At 41.7% G+C, this 19,054-nt stretch overlaps 1 protein-coding gene across 2 annotated transcripts; it reads right to left on the bottom strand.

The window, feature by feature from the left end:
* Nucleotides 1–399: 399 nt before the first annotated feature.
* On the bottom strand, nucleotides 400–18,264 carry mfge8b (milk fat globule EGF and factor V/VIII domain containing b). Of its 2 annotated transcripts, none has more exons than XM_047033994.1 (10): nucleotides 18,066–18,264; nucleotides 11,994–12,116; nucleotides 11,597–11,728; nucleotides 6,765–6,878; nucleotides 6,034–6,215; nucleotides 5,697–5,852; nucleotides 5,229–5,373; nucleotides 3,685–3,887; nucleotides 3,385–3,540; nucleotides 400–2,808 (listed from the first exon to the last, which is right to left on the bottom strand). In XM_047033994.1, exons 1-10 carry the CDS (start codon nucleotides 18,142–18,144, stop codon nucleotides 2,665–2,667), a joined length of 1,434 nt encoding a protein of 477 aa, XP_046889950.1. In that variant the 5' UTR covers nucleotides 18,145–18,264; the 3' UTR covers nucleotides 400–2,664. The 2 variants fall into 2 exon arrangements, with proteins under 2 accessions (XP_046889950.1, XP_046889951.1); XM_047033995.1 differs by having other exon boundaries at nucleotides 3,685–3,869; nucleotides 18,066–18,262.
* Nucleotides 18,265–19,054: the final 790 nt, after the last annotated feature.

Raw genomic sequence — 19,054 nt, 5'->3', positions numbered from 1 at the left:
GAGGTCGCTGTGCAACTAATATGCCACTGATACAATGGCCAACGACCTACCCTTAATGTGCTGGTAGTTTAGCACACACCATAGGGTGGCACAGTGTGTGCTTCTTATATGTTATTGTAGAAGGTGCTGATGGTGAATAACAATGTTTAAGATATTGTAACATTGTTGCAGGAGGGGGGAGATTAGCCTGCAGGGGGGAGGGGGGGGATAAATGCTAAAATTGTCCCCAAGATTCTCTGCCCTTTTGAAATGAAAATCCCTGCAATTAATTCTGTCTTCTAAAGGATTCATATCTTAAGCCAACCATTTTATATTTCATACTTCGCAAATGCGAAATGAAAATAAAGCTGACGGTGATATTGAAACGCTCAGGGTTAAAATATACAAGTTGAGAGGTTCTGCATTTCAATTATTTATTTATGTTGCCCATAGATATAAAGACCAAACATGAGGGTAGGTTAAAAAATAAACACGAAAAATACAATTTGGTCAAAATACTTGATGGTCTGTGTGAAAAGAACTGGGATTTAAGAAGCATAAAAAAGATTTTGTCATGAATAATATAAAACTACATATTGTAAGTATAGGAAAAGTTTGAGTCTGATGAACAATCTAGATAAAAAAACAACATCAACCACTACAATATAACCCAAAGAAATCTGCAAAAACAATGCATGCAGACTTAAGATAACTCTGAAACAATAACAAATATTTTACAGTGTTTGACATTATCCATCCATGACCTTGCAATGACGTTACAGTTCACATGCATTTATTTAGAAGAATACTGCCCGTGTTTACATTGTTCTTTTTTTTCCTTTATTTTTTCTTTACAGCCATTTGTGTGTTCTTTAACTTAAATCAAAACTCTTATTGCACAAGCCCATGGGGGGGGGGGGGGGGGGGGGGGGGGGTGGTGGTATGACCTAAGAAGGATATGCTGATTGCTGTGGTCATGTCACATGTGCAGGGCAACCGTAGAATCATTTTAAATTTGATCTGGCTTCTTCCCCTTATCAGTTGGGCTGCAGCTTTCAATAGTTCGCATAATTTGACTGTCATTTCAAAGATGGATGGAATAGGTTTATGTCTGCTGGAAACATGTCAATGAACTTCAAAAATAAAAACAATATTACATTATATACAGAAAATAACTAACTAGTTCTTTACTTCTGTTTATAAATCCGCACTAACACTTAATAACACGTGGAGCCATAACTGTTCTTCAACAAACAAAATCTTTGTTTGTCATAAATTGAACTGAATGTGTAAAGGTGGTTCTTCATATGCAAATTATTTTTTGGTTTCACAATCTCTAAAAAATATTTCAGCTATTATTCTGGAAGTGCCAATTAAAATAGTTAAATAAACTACCTTGAAAACCCCAAATTGCGATTTTGCGAGGCAAGTGATATTGAGTCTAGCTAGTTAGTCTAGTTAAATCAACAATTATGTGAATTTCAGTAGCATATACAATGTAAGTAGCTCTGTCTCAACCTCTGTCTAAAACAAACTTGCAATTCTCAAATAAATTTCCCCAAAAATTTCGTTTGTGGTTTATCTAATTAATAATAAATACAATACCTGGATAAAGCAGTCTGAGGTGTTTGTCCAAAAGAAAACTACTGCAAGTTAGACAACGTCTCACTTTTAGAGTTGCACTACACTTTAGAAAACCAAATTGGGTAAAACTAATGAGGTGGTTCTGGACAGCACTGAAGTTCACAATAGTTTACAAATATAGTTTCAGAGTCCAACTAATATCTGAAGACATGCTTTTTATCTCCTCTACTCACTGCACAGGATATAGCATATTCACTATCCAAAAATCAAAACATAACGATTCAATAATGATCGTTAACCAACATCATAAACATGACAAATATTTTAAATACGTTTAGTATACATCTTTTTTTGGAGACAAAAAACGTATCAAGTGTATGATTGATTTTGCCATACTGAGCATCCCAATCAGAGAAAACCCCTAAAACTATGGTTTCAGAATACTGAAATGAAAGAAAAAAATACACACACACTAGTATTTTGATAACATTACACATTTGTCTAAAAAAAGAAAGAAACATTTACTGGCTGTGTAGCTGTACTGTACATCCTTAGCAATGGGTCTCAGGTTCAGTCAGGCTTCTAGAAGTTTGGCCCTGTTTCAATACTTTGAAAATCTATCCTTCCTCTCTTCATTATCAATCATTAATCTGATATGACAAGTGTAAAGGGATAATTCGTTCCATCCCATCAAGTTGGATCTCCCCTCAAATCTACCCAAATAAAGAAAATGAGGAAGGATGGACCTAGAGTATTAAGACAAGGTCGTAGACTAGAGAGGACAGATTCAGTGTTGATGCAGGTCCGACTTAAACAAAATAATTTGGTTGCCCTAAAATGCAGACTTACGGTCAGCTATCTCTTCCAGTGTTTCTGTAAGGAACTAGTGGAAGGGTGAAATAGGTCTGACCCTGCATCAGTGGTTAAGGGTAACATCTTTCTCCTCTAGCAGTCCTGGGTTTGTGTGGTGCGGCGTGGTGGTGTTCCGCTGCCCTCTAGGGGTGTGAGCAGCAAGGCAGTGCAGGCATGGCTCTGGGGGATAGGAGAGAAAGGGGGCAGAGGGGAACGAGGAGGGGAGGGAATGGTCACTGGTGGGAGGGGCTACTCATCACAGCCCAGCAACTCCATTCGCAGGGTGATGCGCTCGTGCCATGCCCACGGGAGCACGCGGACGAATCGGGCGTAGAACGGTGGCTCAAATACATTTTTTTTGTGGACATTGTTGTCGCTGTTGCCTGGGAAGATCTGGAAATAATATCACAAGAAGCTATTAAAGTAAGGTACACACAGAGAGCTCATCACACAATCTGCAACAAGCCCAACATTTTTTGTGGCTCAAACTCTCTTTCTAAAATGTATGGGAACTAATCACATTTGGTCCCAAATTATACTCACAGCTGCACATCTGGAAGGTAACCTGATTTGGGTCTGGTCTAGAAAAATCTCAACATATGGTCCAAATCAAGTCAAGTATCATGAAAGGATTTAAATAGACGGCACTTATTAAGTGGACGGCGATGAAAAGTTGCTTGTTTTGATCAATTTGATTAGTCATAAGAGCCACTACAAACATGATACTACAAACATTTTGCATTTCAATGAGTGTCTCTTACAAGAACTAAGCAGTGGACTCATCTCAACCACAAACAGAGTAGGCTTTGGACGATCACCTAGCAAAATTATTCCGGCAAAAACCTGTTTGGCTTCAAGTTCAGACAATAATACATTAGGGTAAATTGAGCCTTAACACTAAACTATCTGGTTGAAAAAGGGTGCAGTCATTATATGCCAATATTGCTTTATTCAGTCCCTCAAACTGACCTTGTCTCCTTTGGTGTCGTCATCCTTCAAAATGCTCCAGTTTCGCCCATCATCACTATAAGCAATCTTGAAAGCAGAGAGGAACTGGACAGAGCCAAAGTCCTTGGCTCCCTGGGTGATGATGCCAGTGATCCTTTTGGGGGACTCCAGGTCCACCTGGTGATAGGTGCAGGATGCGAAAAACAATTAAAATCCACACACTGACCTCTGTCTCCACTGCCCCAGTAAAAACCAGTGACAACCAAGTCAGAACCCCCTAGCGACAAGGCTTCCATCAACCTTAGGGTTCTCTACCCTTACCTGCAGCCACTCAGAGCGGTTGGTGGTGGCAGCACTCCAGGCATTGGTCTTGCCCTGCTTGTCCAGGCGGGCATAGTGTGGGTGCCAGGTGAAGGCCTCGATGCCCCAGGTCCTGAAGGTGCTGGAGGCTGTCAGCTGGCGATCTGACACCAGTCGGGACTTCATGCCTAGCGGCTCGGAGCAACCTGCCGTGTTTGAATACACTGCGGAGTGAGACCAGTTGGAGACAGAGAGGTGGAAAGACAGAAAGAGAGAAGCAAGAGAGAGAAGTATGATAGACAGGACAGACATGGAAGCAGCCCAAAATCAGCCAGACATGAAGCACGGATAAATCCAGAGATGATCAGAATGCAGACAGGATGGACAGTGCAGTAGTATGGTGGTAGTCAGAGGATAGCACTGGGGTTAATACAAACATACCAGCCATGCAAGTATAGAAAGGTTTTTCAGCCTGTGGAAAGTTAAAAAGGCCCAATGCAAGTTAGTGGAGCCAAGCACAAGCTAGTGCTGTGTACCACATGTCAACACGGCGATAGCATCTTGCCCCAATCCAACAATCTGGTAATATCGGAAATTATCTCATCCAATCTCAATTTGTTTTAACTGGAGTTCTGCTCTTGAGTGGAGAGAGTCCAACATGTTCCAGATTGTCGGCTACAATGAATTAAGCCTAGATGTCTCAGTACGGCACTTTGAGAGTCAAGCTTGTTAACAAAGTAGGTGTCTAATTGGTAACATCAAGCCTCTCCTATAAACATGCACAGGATTATGCAGGATGTTTTCTGTGTGTGTGGAATGTATGCACAGAATGTAAGAGCACCCTGCCAGAAGCCAGCCCATAGATACACAACATCTGATAAATTGCTACAAGTTTCTTCAATACATTTGTGGATGGAAATATAAAAGTTGTCTCACAGTGTGCCAAAGCTATGTGTCTTTGTATCTTGAGTCTCTCCAAGCACAAACTAACCCAGCACAGTTACAGAGAACATATTCGCTCCTGACTATTGTTTTAACACACACACACACACACACACACACACACACACACACACACACACACACACACACACACACACACACACACACACACACACACACACACACACACACACTGCTATGGGGAACCAAGCCAGTTTGTGCTCAACAGCCACTGGCACCATGAAAAGAAAGAACGCTTTGAATGGGAATTAGTTGAAGCAGGGAAAACATCAAAGCACTCCAGCTTATCTTAGTCTTCTGCACAAGGACACAATTCTTTATGAAGATGAAATGACGCACGCGTTCTACATTTGAGTCCAACTAATCTGATTCATTTACTTAAGAAGACTTCTTGCCAATGTTTCTGCCGCAAAACACATCCATATGGCCAGGAAATAATTTCTGATGCCTTTAGGGGATGTCAACTGAAGAACTGACTGGGATAGCTGGAAAACACTGTTTAGAAACAGGGAACTGAGACTTTGTGACTGATTTGTGTATACTCTTATCAAAAAAAGTTTCTTAATGGCTCCAATAAACATTGACAGTGTGTGTGTATTTACCGTTGAGTTCACAGCCCACAAGCTCCATGCGTAGGGTGCAGGCTTTACGGCACACCAAAGGTACGATACGGATGAACTGGGCCACGATGGGGGGGTCAAACAGGTTGGTCTTGGTGTTATCATTGTCCATATTCCCCACAAACACCTGGAGTGATGGAAAAAAGCCATATATATATTTATATTAAATGTATATGTACATCTACATGTCTCTAAGGATCTAAATACCCATTTTTAGTTTCTTAAAAGTAGCCATCATTCACTTTATCAAAAACAACTGGAACGATGGAAAAAAATACTGTTGTGTAGTAAAACCCAGATCCTTTCTACATTTCTTAAAAGTAGGCATTACACATGCATCTTACAATTGTACTACCTCGTTAAATGTTTGTTTTTTATTACTTTAGAGTGAACTCTCTTCTATTTATACATATGAAATCCAGTCTAGTTGTTGTCAGCATGTGCCCTTACACTGTCTTTCTTCTGTCCGTTTAGGCGATACATGGTGTAGGTCCTCCCGTCCAGACTGGAGGCCACCTTGAAGGCCTTAATGAACTCGGCCGTGCCCATGCGGCTGGCGCCCTGCGTTACGATGCCCGTGAAACGCATCTTCCTCTGCATGTTGATCTGAATGTGAGATAAGTCACAGCCATCGAAACAGAGGACAGTGCATCTTTTTTGCCTGTTCTGTGTAGCAATCTAGATCTTCTTAATTTGTAGTCTGGAGCAAATGAAGATGCAACCTCTGGTCAGCAAACTGCAGCGGAGACATAGCCACAGTCGCCACTCCCTAACCAGAACATCTCACCTCTATCCAGGGGTTCCTGTCGTGCGAGGCAGAGGTCCAGGCATTGACCAGGCCTTTATTGTTGAGGCGTGCTAGCTCAGGGCCCCAGCGCTGTAGCCCCAGTATGCCGTAGTGAACAGAGGATGCAGAGATCTGAGACTCTGCTATGCCGCCACCCTCCATACCCAGCAGAGAGATGCAACCTGGGGGGAATAGGAGGGTTAAAATCTAGAGAAACCCGGTGATGAGCAATTTGCATAAACAAAACCTGTTAATAAAAAACGTTTAACTTTATAGTGCCTGGTGCACATTGTTAACAGTGCTTAAATATCAGTATTAAATAAAATTACAATAATTATTAATTTTTTTAACCCTTTTATTTAGCCCTAACCCTTTTTTTACTCAAGCCTACATACACAAACGGTTGACAATGTGGCTTTAAAAAAAATCTAAATATTCCCCAATTGTATCAAAAGAAGGCTCATGAGCTACGGAACTATCCATCCAAATAAATAAACATATACATAAATAAACAATTCAACCAATACAAAAAGGCTTCCAAGTCCTCTAAAAGCATGTATTAATCATCTTAATTACAAAACCCCTATCTGACATTCTTAGTGGCATTTGGCCAAATGCATTTAATTCTATCTATTATGCTATTTTCAGGTTGAGAGTCCAGCTTGGACTTAACCAAGGTTAAGGGTTAATGAGTGGTACTCTGTAGTGTCTGATTGGAGGACAGCACTCACGCAGCTGGCAGTGCTTCCCCACATAGGGTGAGGGGCATCGACAGTTGAAGTCTCCGTCCAGGTCCTTGCAGGAGCCCCCGTTCTTACAGGGCTGTCCAGCACAGTCGTTCACATCTGCAAGGAGACGCAAGCATGATGGTGTCCATCACTCCTTGGCACATCTAATAAAATATATATATATGACATAAAAGAGAAGTGTCATGTTGAAAAGAAAACCAGAATCTACACATACATATTTGTAGCGAAAGATGATAGGTTGCAAGGTTCACTTATGATTTAGATATATTTTTCGCAAGTAAATACTTAAAATATTCCATGTAACCCTTGGTTCACCCCTAGATGGCGCACTGCGCCTTCATACATTTTCCACCAATCCATGAGCTGAGGCTCAGTAACTGTCAGAGGATATAGTGAGATTTCAGCAGTGTGCATCAAGAAACACTCGCTTTTAATCTCTCGCCCACAAGTACTTTAGGCATGACTAAAGTTCCTTTGAACATTTCCTTCATTGTTTAGGTGTTTAGCATATTTGCAAAGCTGGAAACTTAAATCTCACTAGTCTCCCCGTGATGAAGAGGATGGTGCTGTCAGGAAGCCTCACACTGAAAATGAACCTTTCACTGTGGAGCCCCTTAGGGCATTGAGCTCTTGAGGCCTAATTTGCCATGTGTAGATAGGCATAGGCGCACACACACACAGGAAAGTGCAGGGTCATGACATGTTCACACATGCCCACATGGGTGCACAGACTACACAATTCAGTATGTACTTGGAAAGGTCAAGTCCTCCCAAGTCAGTAGACTTGACTGATTTCAAAAGAACTACACCATTTCTATAGGATTTAACATGCCAGATTTGGAAACATCTGAGACCATTAAACTTCATAACTGTGTTTGGAGTGCATATGGTTCATGAGTCTTTAAGATAAGATAACAAAGCACAAACATGCACAGACCACCTTGTCCCAAAGTGTAAAAATACAGAGATAAACCACAGACACCGTTCCTTGAGTGCGTCAGTAGCTGGCTCTCTCGATGCATTAAGAGGATTTGGGCACACTGTTGACCAGTCTGACAACCCGGTGGGACACAGGCGTCATCCTGCCATACACATAATCCACTTAAAGAGGTGTGAGAACCAGTAGAGGCCTAAGGACAAGGCAACATCCCGTTTAAGTGTTCCACTGCACGTCCCGTCCCCCCGTCCCCTTCCGCCTCCAGATCCAAGCCGTCTGCGGCTCCAGAAGGGGGTGACGTGCCACGTGTTTGCATCTGTGTGAGTGCGTGAGGTCAGGAGGCCAGGGATCACATGGTGAAGGATAGATCAGATTGGAGCCAAAGAGTGGGTTGCTTTGATGTCTATGAGTGGGTGTTTGAATGTGTGTGTGTGGGTGTAATTCTGTTCTCTTACGACATCTTGGATCAGCTTGCTATATCTTACACCAATGTAGGAATGTACACTTAGCCTAGCCATATCATAACCAACGAGTCTCGATTCTTGAGAACATGGGCCTACGGAAAGGAGCAATACACAAAAGGACAATTAGAAAGCTGCAAATAATGCCATCAACTCTGTCATAAAGCTTTGGCTCTACATGAAGAAAACCAATACGAATCTCATGTCGCTTGTTTGAAACCCAAATCAATAGAGAACAAGGTCAGTAGGCATGTGACTGGTGAGTGAGTTGAACTTTAAGCATGAAGAGAGTTGCTTTAAGTTGTATGGACATCAGACGTTTGTATGTTGGCCGTGTGGTAGTGTGAGGGGGTAAACTGAACTGGCACTGCCATGGGTCTCAAGAGGTACAATCTAATGAGTGACAGGAGATACTGACCCGAGAGAATTGAGCCTCTTCTTCCTGCATGTAAACGGATCACTGATCTGATTCATATATGCGTTTTTGTCCGGACTACCTCTTAGTGCTATTTTGGCCTTGGGAGAAATCCAAAGAAGAGACATATTGCACCTTTAAAGAACATACTGTCAGTTCAACTGCTGAAGCCATAAATGGAAATACGCTGCCAGAACTGGCCACAGAAGAAAAAAAAAAAGTTTAAAAGGGTTGCGATTTGAAATGTATCAAAAGTTGTAATTTTCTTAAAAGGAAATGTGTGTTGTGACTAGCTGAAGCTCATAGGGGACCTCTAGTGCTCCTAAAATAGACTAGTTCCTACACCAGAGACCATGGAGTTCTAAATAGAAAGGTTGAAACCATGTTTTTCTGCCCTACTACAGATGACAGATCTTGAACTAGCGACTAGAGTTGATCTGTGACTGGTAAGGTTAGGGTTATTTGACTATTGATTAATGTATGTGAGCACAACTTGGCTAGAGTTTTGACACATTCATTAAAAACATTGAAGCATAGACAATAAAGTGCAGACGATTATTGTTCAACTGCTTTGAAATCGTGTCTATGCCTGAACTGAATATGACACACATGATGCTGTGAATCCATGACTGTTTACGTAGCTTTTCCTACATTTCAATTTGTGTGTAACCAGTTTTGAATCCCCACACACCCACTCATATAAACAGACACAAAACATACACCACTCCCTAGGGGGCAAGGAGCCCAGACAACTTACTTCACCACATCCTGGGTGTGGTCAAAAGAACCTCCAGAAACAACACACAGCCCCAAATATCCCTACAAAACAAGTACAGGTCACCACCAATAACGCCAATCCAACCCCACCCATCAATCTCAACCAACTGAGCAGATATGTCTGACACCTAACTGAGTCAACAGCATTGGACACAGCCCTTACTGCCTCCCTATTGAAGCTTTCCAGCAGATTTCACACAGTGGGCTAGAAGTGCTGGTGTCAGACCTGAACGGAGACTGTGACATTGCTGAGGCAAGCTTTATTAATTTTTCCGCCTCTGCTACTTTTTAACCTGGCAACAGTGACGAGGTCCGCTGACGTGGTGGCTGTGCATCGCCGCTGCTCGCTTTCTCCTCATTTGTTTATTTTTGGGGGGCCCTTTTTGTCTATTTATTTGATAGAGGCTGTAATAAAGTGGATGGAAAGGCAGGGAGAGGACGGGGGGGGGACATGCAGGGAATGGCCAGGGACTGTAATTGAACCAAGAGGAGCATGAGTGTGTGTGTGTGTGTGTGTGTGCATGAAAGCATGTGCCAAGTATGTGAGAAGTAAATGCAAGCCTGTGTGTGTGAGAAATAGACATTTTTAGAAGAGATATCCTTTTGCTGCATGTATGGATGTGTTTGTGCAACACATATTTGGGGGTCTATCTGTATTGAGTGGGGGGGGGGTGACTATATCAACCTGTTAACTGGTGAATGCTTATCAACTGCTCCTGTGCACTTCTGATTTGGACCTTCTCTCCCAGCCCTGACAACAGACTGGCAACATTCTGCATAAGAATACAGAGACTGCACCATACTGCATGGAAACAGATATACTGTACACTAATATATTAAATTATCGTAATATACTCTCAAACACAAAAATGCTGTTCCACACACACACAGACTATCAAATTCTGGCTTCACACACACTCGCATACTACAGAAGAAAATTACACAACACAGCGACCAAGCTTTTAAAATAAGTAGGAATGACAGGCCTTTATGCATGAGCAGAACTTAGGGCACCCATATACTTATCCAGTCAAATATATTATCTTTCTTACAGTCCTCGAGACGTTATCTAATTAGAGTAAAAGCTTCTCCGATCTGGGTTCTAGTGGAGGCCGCCAAACAGAACACAGATAACAGTTTTGTGGCTCTCACAGACAGTCGTAAACTCATATCAAATAAGCATGACTGTGTAAATGTGGTGTAAAGGCTTTTCAAGCCAAAACAACCAATAAATCTATCAAAAGTCAAATACGTATATGAAGTGTGTGAATGTCCATGGGCAGATGTAATTTGAAACAATAGAAAGTTGCTTGGAGATAGAATAACACTGTTCCAAATGGACCTAGTGCTCCTCAACATAAAAAAGGCAACCCTTCTCAACAGTGTCACAAACAGAGCTATCATTTACCTTATCTAACTGTTTCAGGTTGCATATGCAGTTGAGGATGACTTTGCAGTTAAAAAGACGACGGAGAGTGCTGACCACTGCAGGTCTTTGATTGTGTGTGTACATGCGCTTGTGTCCATCTGCACCTTCTAAGCCCCGTCAGCTAAGAGAAACCCTGAATACACATTAGTCCAAATAAGTTCCAGAAAATACTCAAGCATACACACACACACACTTCCGTGCCCCCTTTTCAGAGAATTACACCGAAAACCTGCGTGTACACAACAGTGTTAACTTTGGAGATCTAAGAGTTGCATCAAGACCTGTCCAATAAATCTGTGTAGTTTCTGCAAACCTCATTCCGTACCACAGCACACAGTCACCATCTGTTTCTGTGTACAGAGCTTTAGGCTGTTCACATGCTTCAGTGTTACTGCTCTGTCAGTTGAAAGCAGAAGGCTGCCATATCCGGACAGGCAGTCCCATGAGGACAACAGCTGCTTGAGTGAAGCTACTGCTAACTGCAGTGTTGCTGCTTGGGGGAAGCTAATGCTAATGCAGTAGTCTCTTGCTGCTATCTAATAGGCCTAGTCATGTTAGTTAAGGCTTTGTAGTGCTTGTAGGAGTAAGTTCAAGTTATGGGCCGTCAAACTGATTTTTGGCAAGTTAGCACAGCATTACTAAGGATCCCTTTGCCCAAACACGCAGTTTAACTAACCTCAGTGATTGAGTGGCAAATATATTCCTTCTGAATATGTGTGTGGGTATGTGCTGCCAGCAACATTCCATCTACTATCTAAACTGGGCAACTGGTCAGAGCGGAGGGGAAGGTCTTACTGTTCTGGCAGTGGACTCCGTCAAAGCCCTGCTGGCACTTGCAGACGTACTCGCTGAAGACGTCCCCGCGGCGCGAGTGGCCAGTCAACTCGCAGATGGCATCGTTCTTGCAGGGGTTGGGGTTGCAGGGCCCTACGGTAGCAAAGCACGTTAAGACATCCTCCCCTGACAAATGTGAATTTGCAGACCATTTTGGCGAGCTTTAGAAGTTCTCATGACACTAACACTAGTCTTTCATGCTTTCTTACATCACTGACAGTGTAGAAAATAGCAACAAAACTGTTACAGCTCACAGATTCTTCTAACAGCTTTAAATGCAACCTTTTCATTCAATTATTAATTTGTGACAAGCTGAGAGTGGAGATAAGTGATTTGGTCCTTGTAAGTAAGTTCTTACCCGTCTCTGTGTCGTTGCAGGTGTCTCCAGTGTAGCCATCAAGACAAATACAGATGAATGGGGCTCCTGTCCCAGTCACACAGGTACCCCCATTACTGCACACGTTCACCTCACAGTAGTCAGCTAAGGGAGAGAGAGGGAACATTATGAGAATTGTGTTGGGTTGGTTAATGGGATCCACAAGTGCATCTAGGGTGAAGGAGGTGAAATTAAAACTTTATAACATTAATTATGACTTGAGGGAAGTCAAAACACACGAAATCCGACACATTTTGGAATGTCTCAACAGTATTAGCATTCCATAAGCGACAAGAGCAAGTCGTTTGGTCAGTTCTGCATTTCATGTCTATAGTGACAACAAAGTAATGGGAGTAAACATGATAGCTGCTCTTGGTTCACATTATTCCTGGGCAGGGCTGGTTGTGACTCATCAATGGCTGGCTGAGCCAGTCTATACTGCTGACACTGCACTCGCTACTGTACCGCACAGACCCACAGTTGCTAGATACTTCTGGTAGCACAACCACAATTAGCTTTGTAGTTGAATAGTGTTTGAATGTTTACACATTCAAATTCAGAGTTTAAAATTTTAAGGCAGAATTTAATGGAAAATGTATGCAATTTATGTAAATATCAGGAATGGGGAAAGTAACTGACTGATAAGAATCCAGATTCTGTCTTTGACAATTATTAACTGATGTGCCAATTCCAAGAAACGACTCTTCACATGGCTTCCTGTCATGTGTGGAAAATACAATACAAATACAATAAGAACAATCTCGAAACAAACGAAAAAGATTAAGGTTTTGAGAAATCTAACACTCAAAATGTGGGAGGGGAAACAAGACCTTGTGAATTTGACTGAAGACACTTCAGAGACCAGCACATTTCCTCTTCTTGACATTTATCAGTTGGATAATTGTCAAGGAAGCCGAGGTTTAGCCTAACCCACTTTCTAACTGAACTGGATGTTTAAACACATACATATCCGTTGAAACAGCACTGGTGCTCATTTTCTCTCAAATTAGCACCAGTGCTGTTTCAACTGAAATAGTCTTCCGTCTTCAAGACTTGTATAGTTCAAAAGGGTTCACATATTTGGAAGAGCCCAACTACTACCTCAACCATATAGTCTACTCATAAGAGATAATGAAGTGTTTGTTGAAAGCAACTGAAAAAGGGAGGCCATCACTTTTGGTCAGACAAGAGCCTGCCTCTCCCTCAAGGTCATGGTGAAAATGGCACAGAAGTGAGAGACGAAACTCCCTTCACCCATTATTTTGACACATTGCATCAGAGACAATACTCACCCTGAATAAACTTTCCCAGGTAACAGTACAGCAAATTATACAAGATACCAGTTTTGGTATGTGTTACCAGGTTTGGCATACTAGCCTTTGAAAGGTTTTCATTTCAAACTACAGTATTGAGATTCCAAGACGTAGTGAGGTGTGTGTGTGAGTGAGTGTGACAGAAATAGAGTGAGTGTGACAGAAATAAAGGAGTAATGGATACAGAACCTATGGTATAAACATCCTTTTTAGACATTTAACAATCATCAAAGATCTGGTCCCTAGAGTATACAGTGTCTTGACCTCCGGAAGCATTCAGACTTTCAGTCTCTCAGGGTTATGACACAGAGCGTTAGCAGGCACCACCAACATATTCTTATCCAAATGTTTTTGGTTGTTATCTTGGAGAAGGAATGCCAACACCCTCTTCCTACCACACAGTCAGCTACTTGGGAGGAAAAAACTCCAGAGCCAAGTCTGTTGAACTTCCTAACAATTACCTTACTGATTCCAACCTGATATAAAAAGTTACAAAAATGCAGTGTGAAACATGCAAATGTTTTATAGCTAGCTATATCTTCTCTCTACGTGTGAAGATTTGGGGCACCAAGGGGTTATTCCATACACAAGAAAAATCATTTCTGCGGTCAGTCTGGATTTAAAGTGCCATTTAGTCTTGGCACAGGCTTAGGTTTCTGTGAGGAAATGAAATTACTGACACATTAGTCAAGGTGGTCAGCTAGGAGACTGGTCTAACCACCACAGTGCTCAAGAAAAATACCCTTCACAGCAGTTTAAAAGAACAAAGATTTGTTTGTCCTCATAATTTATAATCATGTCAGCATAAAGAAAGAGTACCCACATTTTAGGGGAAGCTGGCTGGAAGACTTAATATAGAAACTTTCAATTGAATGTTACTAGCAGGTACAAAATCACATCAATTCTATTGTGTTAGGGTGAAAAACATGAGTTTGCCATTTTGATAGCATCACCGTTTTGGTATTTCAATTGTGAGTGCCATTTTTATTCGGGAATTGCCTTCACATGACTACATGCATTACAAAAAGCGCTAGAAAGGGTTAGAGCCTCTAAGATGATCTTATTCCTCGACTATGGAGAGAAGGGCCAAGTTAATAAGGGCTTACTGATGCACTTGCATCCGGGCAATTTTAATTGGCCAAAACTGTTTGATCATCAACCAATAAAGTTAAAAACGCCCAATTAAGAGCAGGATAGGAAACACTGAAGAGAAACTACAATCCCTCGTATCACATCCATTGATTAAATTCACCTCAAATATTTATTTCAACCGCTTTTCAAGCCTCACTAAATGTGCCCACAATTTGACCTTAAAGCATAAATGGCATCCAGCAATAAGTTGAGTATGGGAAAGGTAGTCTATATGTTCTCCATGGGAATCCTTTAAGAGGATACTGAGCTATGCGGAGCCGGACGCAGCCACAGGGCACTGTGTTTTTCAAGGCCCTGGTGAGTCATGACCCAGGCCTTCAGACAAGGAACACAGACAAGGAACACAGCAAAAAGCCCACATGATGACTAACCATCTGATCAGGAGTTTCATTAAAAAAGAAGATTGGGCTTAAGGGTTATCCATTTATGGTTTCTTGAAGCGAAAACAAACTTAAGATGGCATCAATTTCAAATGGCCCTGATCCATGTTTAAATGTTTCCAATTTTGGTAATGCTAAGAGGTAGGTTAAGTGTTCGACATGCTAGGAGTGCAATGTACATGACACATCATTCGGATTGTCTACTACCTCATCTCAAGAGCAGCCTATTGACTTTGCATTGAGGAACAGGTTTGGCTTACTCGTCAGCGGATATATAATGCACTGTTGGGTGTGTTACATATCCGCAGGTGGGTTGTTTTTTGTTTGGAATTCCGGGGATAGGGTTAGAGACATGCCATAGTAATCTGTTGACACGATAAGCAGGGCTTAGGTCAATGTATGCTATGTTACAAAAAGGTACCATTTGCTATGGTTCAAAGTTATCAAGCGGGATTTTAAAATAATCCACGGTATACAGAAAAAAAACACCCTGCGACAGGTCAGAGGTTTGGGATTTAAAGGCAACTATGAAAAAAGTTTGGTTTGTTTGAAAGCTTAAAAAGGTGTGCTGAAGCTGATGGCCCTTTCCCAGTGGTTATACAGGTTCTGCACGTGTGCGTGTACATGCTAGTGTAAGTGTACCTGTGTATATCAAAGTGTGTCTGTACAAACGTGTTTGTGTACAAATCTGCGCCAAACAGACCGTAAAGGTGTGTGTCTATAAACTATCCCCAGGGCCTGTTCATTCACCCCTTCTACCCTCTCATGCACACACCACTGACCATGCTGGCGTGCAGAAGCATTAAGCCCGGCTGGCGTGGGAACTCGGTGTTCTAGAACCCTCCTGAGGGGACAAATCTACATCATGAAGTCACAAGTCTCATGACTTCTCATCCAAACTGCTTAAACGCACTGAGACTGAAGGCCACAAAGAGGCTGGCCATGAGACCGGTTGGGCAGTGTGGGCCAGGTTTGATGACCCGTCATGGCTGGCAGGTTAAGGGCAGGCACTAACATTTGTGATTTTTGTGACCTTCAGTCCAATTCATCTGTACGCTAGCCCAGCCAAGCCTTCAAATGTACAGTAAGCCTGGTAGGCTACATCTGCAGGTGAGATTTCAGTAATCTTCAGGCGCTTCCCCCAAACACCAAAGCCATCTGCCATCCTCAAATAAACAAGGACTGCTAAAAATACTCTGGTTTGGTCATAGACAACAAGCTATTTTCTGGAGGTGACTCGCTAGTCTACAGCTTGCATGTAAACATGCAAGAAGAACCTGTAATAACAGATTTTTTATTTGCGCCATTAAATTACCTGTACCCAACTACTGAATTGCCAAGTATTTAGGCCAAGTGATGAACCAAAGGAAGTGGTGAATGAGTTAAGTGTGAATAAAGTTGAAATGGTTGTCGGCTAGACTAAGATCATGAGATGGTGTGTAAAATATTTAACATGACAGATTGGAAAGTGGGACGCGAGACACTGATTGAGGCCCAAATTAGAAGGTTCCATATTGCAATGAAACATTGATTGAGTTCTATTCAAAATTCATCAGGAAAAAAACAAAACCCTCTGGAGAAGGTTGACATTAACAGTGAAGTCATCAGGATAAATTGAGACTGACCCCTGAAGGGAGAACCCTGCTGGCAGATGGCAAGGGCCAAGCGGAAGCTTTTTCAATGGTCCATGGGGCACACACACAAAACCAGGATACACAATCAGAACAAAAATACACCCGCTCACTATTGCACACACTAGCCTAATAAAAAAAAAGACTTCAATAAAAATAAAACACACTTACACAGAATGCATAGAAGAATACACTCAATTAAAACAGTTTGCACTAGTCAGCCTCAGCATGGCACAAAACATGGCTTTGCATTTCCCTTAACTCAATCCTGGCCCTTAAGGAGACCTACCAACAGCTGAGCCTTAACATACTGTTGAGCTCATTGTTCCCAGTTTTTTTTGAGAGAAAAAGGTGAATGTCTTGTGAACATTGTGTGCCACCGCTAGTGCTGGATTCAGCCCAAAAGTTGTCCCTTTTCAGTCAAATCAAATCAAATCAAATTTATTTGTATAGCCCTTTTTACACGCAAGCATGTCACAGAGGGCTTCACATGCGCCCATAGAACTGCCCCTCAACCAACCTAAACCCTCAAGGAAGACAAGGAAAAACTCCCAGAAAAACTCCCACCGGGAGAAAAAATGGAAGAAACCTTGGGAGGAGCAATTCAGAGAGGGATCCCCTCCTCCAGAGACGGTTGGTAAGAGAGAGGAGCAGAACACAAGCTAAACAGTCCCTTGCCTGTCTCTTTCCCAGAGCCTGCTGAAGGTCTAACTGCGTTTGTTTAATAGGGAAAATACAGAGTCTACAGCTGGAGTGGTCATAAGTTTCAGGATGTTCAGAGACTTCACTGGGATTCTGTTTCCAGGCATTTCCCAAGCCACATCCTAAGAGGTGACTCAGTGTTTTGGTCACAGTTGCCACACCACTACAGAAACTAGGCTAGCCACTTGTCTTGAGAGAGTGAACAATATGAGTTTTTATGTACAGTCGGCTACGTAATATAACCATTTGTCAACAGCATATTGCTCAGTAGGACACAAGACTGGTCACAAAGCTGTGAATATTAAAATGTCTACTATCCAGCTAAGAACTGGATGGACAAAAACAAAAGCCAGGGAACCTTGAATGCAAGTGTTTGATAAACAAAGCAAAGAGCGGAATGGCATGAGACTAGTGCATGGACAAACATAATGGGCTGTCTTGTAGGCTATGGAGAATGCCCTAAGGTGCTCTTTCACGGAAGTCTTTGAAACCATACATTTCATAAACATCTAACTGACATTACTGCTCCCATTGATGCGCTAAAAAAGTTTCATTTTCATAAATGTATTTTACTGTCACAGAAAACCACCGACCAATGGTCTCCAGTGTGAAGTATTCTCGTCTTCATTCAGGGGGCTTGGGTTCCGCTATTCGCTAATGAACTGGTAGTACAAATGGTTGACAATCAAATACATTTGGAATTTTGGAACACAATCCTGACACATCCTAAATGAATAGTCTACAATTATGCTCAGGGATAAGAGTTCCACTTTTTCAAGAGAAAAACGCGCGTATAAAACAACCATATCCGACACCAACCTTCAACAGAGCGTGGTCAGCACATTGTGTGGGAACTGTAAACAAGAAACTACTTACCGTAAACAGCTGAGATTCCAAATAACAAAATACAAGATGCAAGTGGCAGGGAAAACGCAAAAGAAACTTGTTTCTTCATTTTATCGCCTTATATGTTTCAACAACAAAAAAACTTCTGCGGCTTTGAGTTCTCCGGGCAAAACCGTTGCTGTAAATGTTGTTGCTGTGGTTGTTGTAGAGATTGAAAGATGGGAGGCGACTGAGCCGTAGCACGTGTATCTCAGCCCTCATCCAATTACAGTTCGCTTTATAATTGCAAACCCTAATAGGGGTTGTGCTTTAGGAAAAAAAGGCTTAATGTAATGTAAACATAGCACTGTAGATAGGCGTAGGCCTCAACTGTCATTTACACTTTAATGAAATAGGTAATGCTATTATTTTGTTCTCCGGAACAGTTTGGAATGGATATTGTCCAAAATTAATCGTCATAAATATCCAGTAAAAATGGTTTTAGTACAGAAACTGTGGCCTGACATTTAATTAAACCTGCTTAGGTTCATTTTACTATGTCAGAATGTCGCTGATTATGGAAAAATGTACAAACCTACAATAATATTTCAAATATAAATACCTTGCCTACAAATAGCCTACTCCTTTGTTCAGAATGTGAGCACATTGTTGATGGCTAGTGGGTGTTGCTTAAGATGAGATCCATTTATATGTCAGAGTTGGTCAAGATGTGTGGGAGTATGGAACTGGCATCTCTTAAGCTTTGTCTTGAGATCAACTCAAAGACGGTCCAGCTCTTCCTGGGTAGATCTACTGTATCAATAACCTTTAAGCCCATCGACTCATTCATAAGAGAAAGTGGATTTTTTAAAAAGATTACAGTCAACAGCAAATCTACAATATCTGAATTGTTCTATGCCATGTTTACACTGTAGCCTAGTACAGTGGTATAAAATCCCCAAGGTACAGTCTAAAAATATCAAATTAAACTGACAGCACATAATTCACATGTTTGTAACCTAGTAACAGACTTATGTGAT

The sequence above is a fragment of the Hypomesus transpacificus genome, chromosome 14 (genome assembly GCF_021917145.1).
Source record: "Hypomesus transpacificus isolate Combined female chromosome 14, fHypTra1, whole genome shotgun sequence".
Classification (NCBI taxonomy): domain Eukaryota; kingdom Metazoa; phylum Chordata; class Actinopteri; order Osmeriformes; family Osmeridae; genus Hypomesus; species Hypomesus transpacificus.
This window is presented reverse-complemented; position numbering and strand designations above follow the sequence as displayed.

Excerpts from the sequence above, each read along its gene's own strand:
- mfge8b (XM_047033994.1), bottom strand. The coding sequence starts at position 18,144 with ATGAAGAAACAAGTTTCTTTTGCGTTTTCCCTGCCACTTGCATCTTGT. Across the intron at positions 6,216-6,764 it reads GGGGAAGCACTGCCAGCTGC|GTTGCATCTCTCTGCTGGGT; the intron begins GTGAGTGCTGTC and ends TATTCCCCCCAG. Across the intron at positions 3,541-3,684 it reads ACCGCTCTGAGTGGCTGCAG|GTGGACCTGGAGTCCCCCAA; the intron begins GTAAGGGTAGAG and ends ACCTATCACCAG.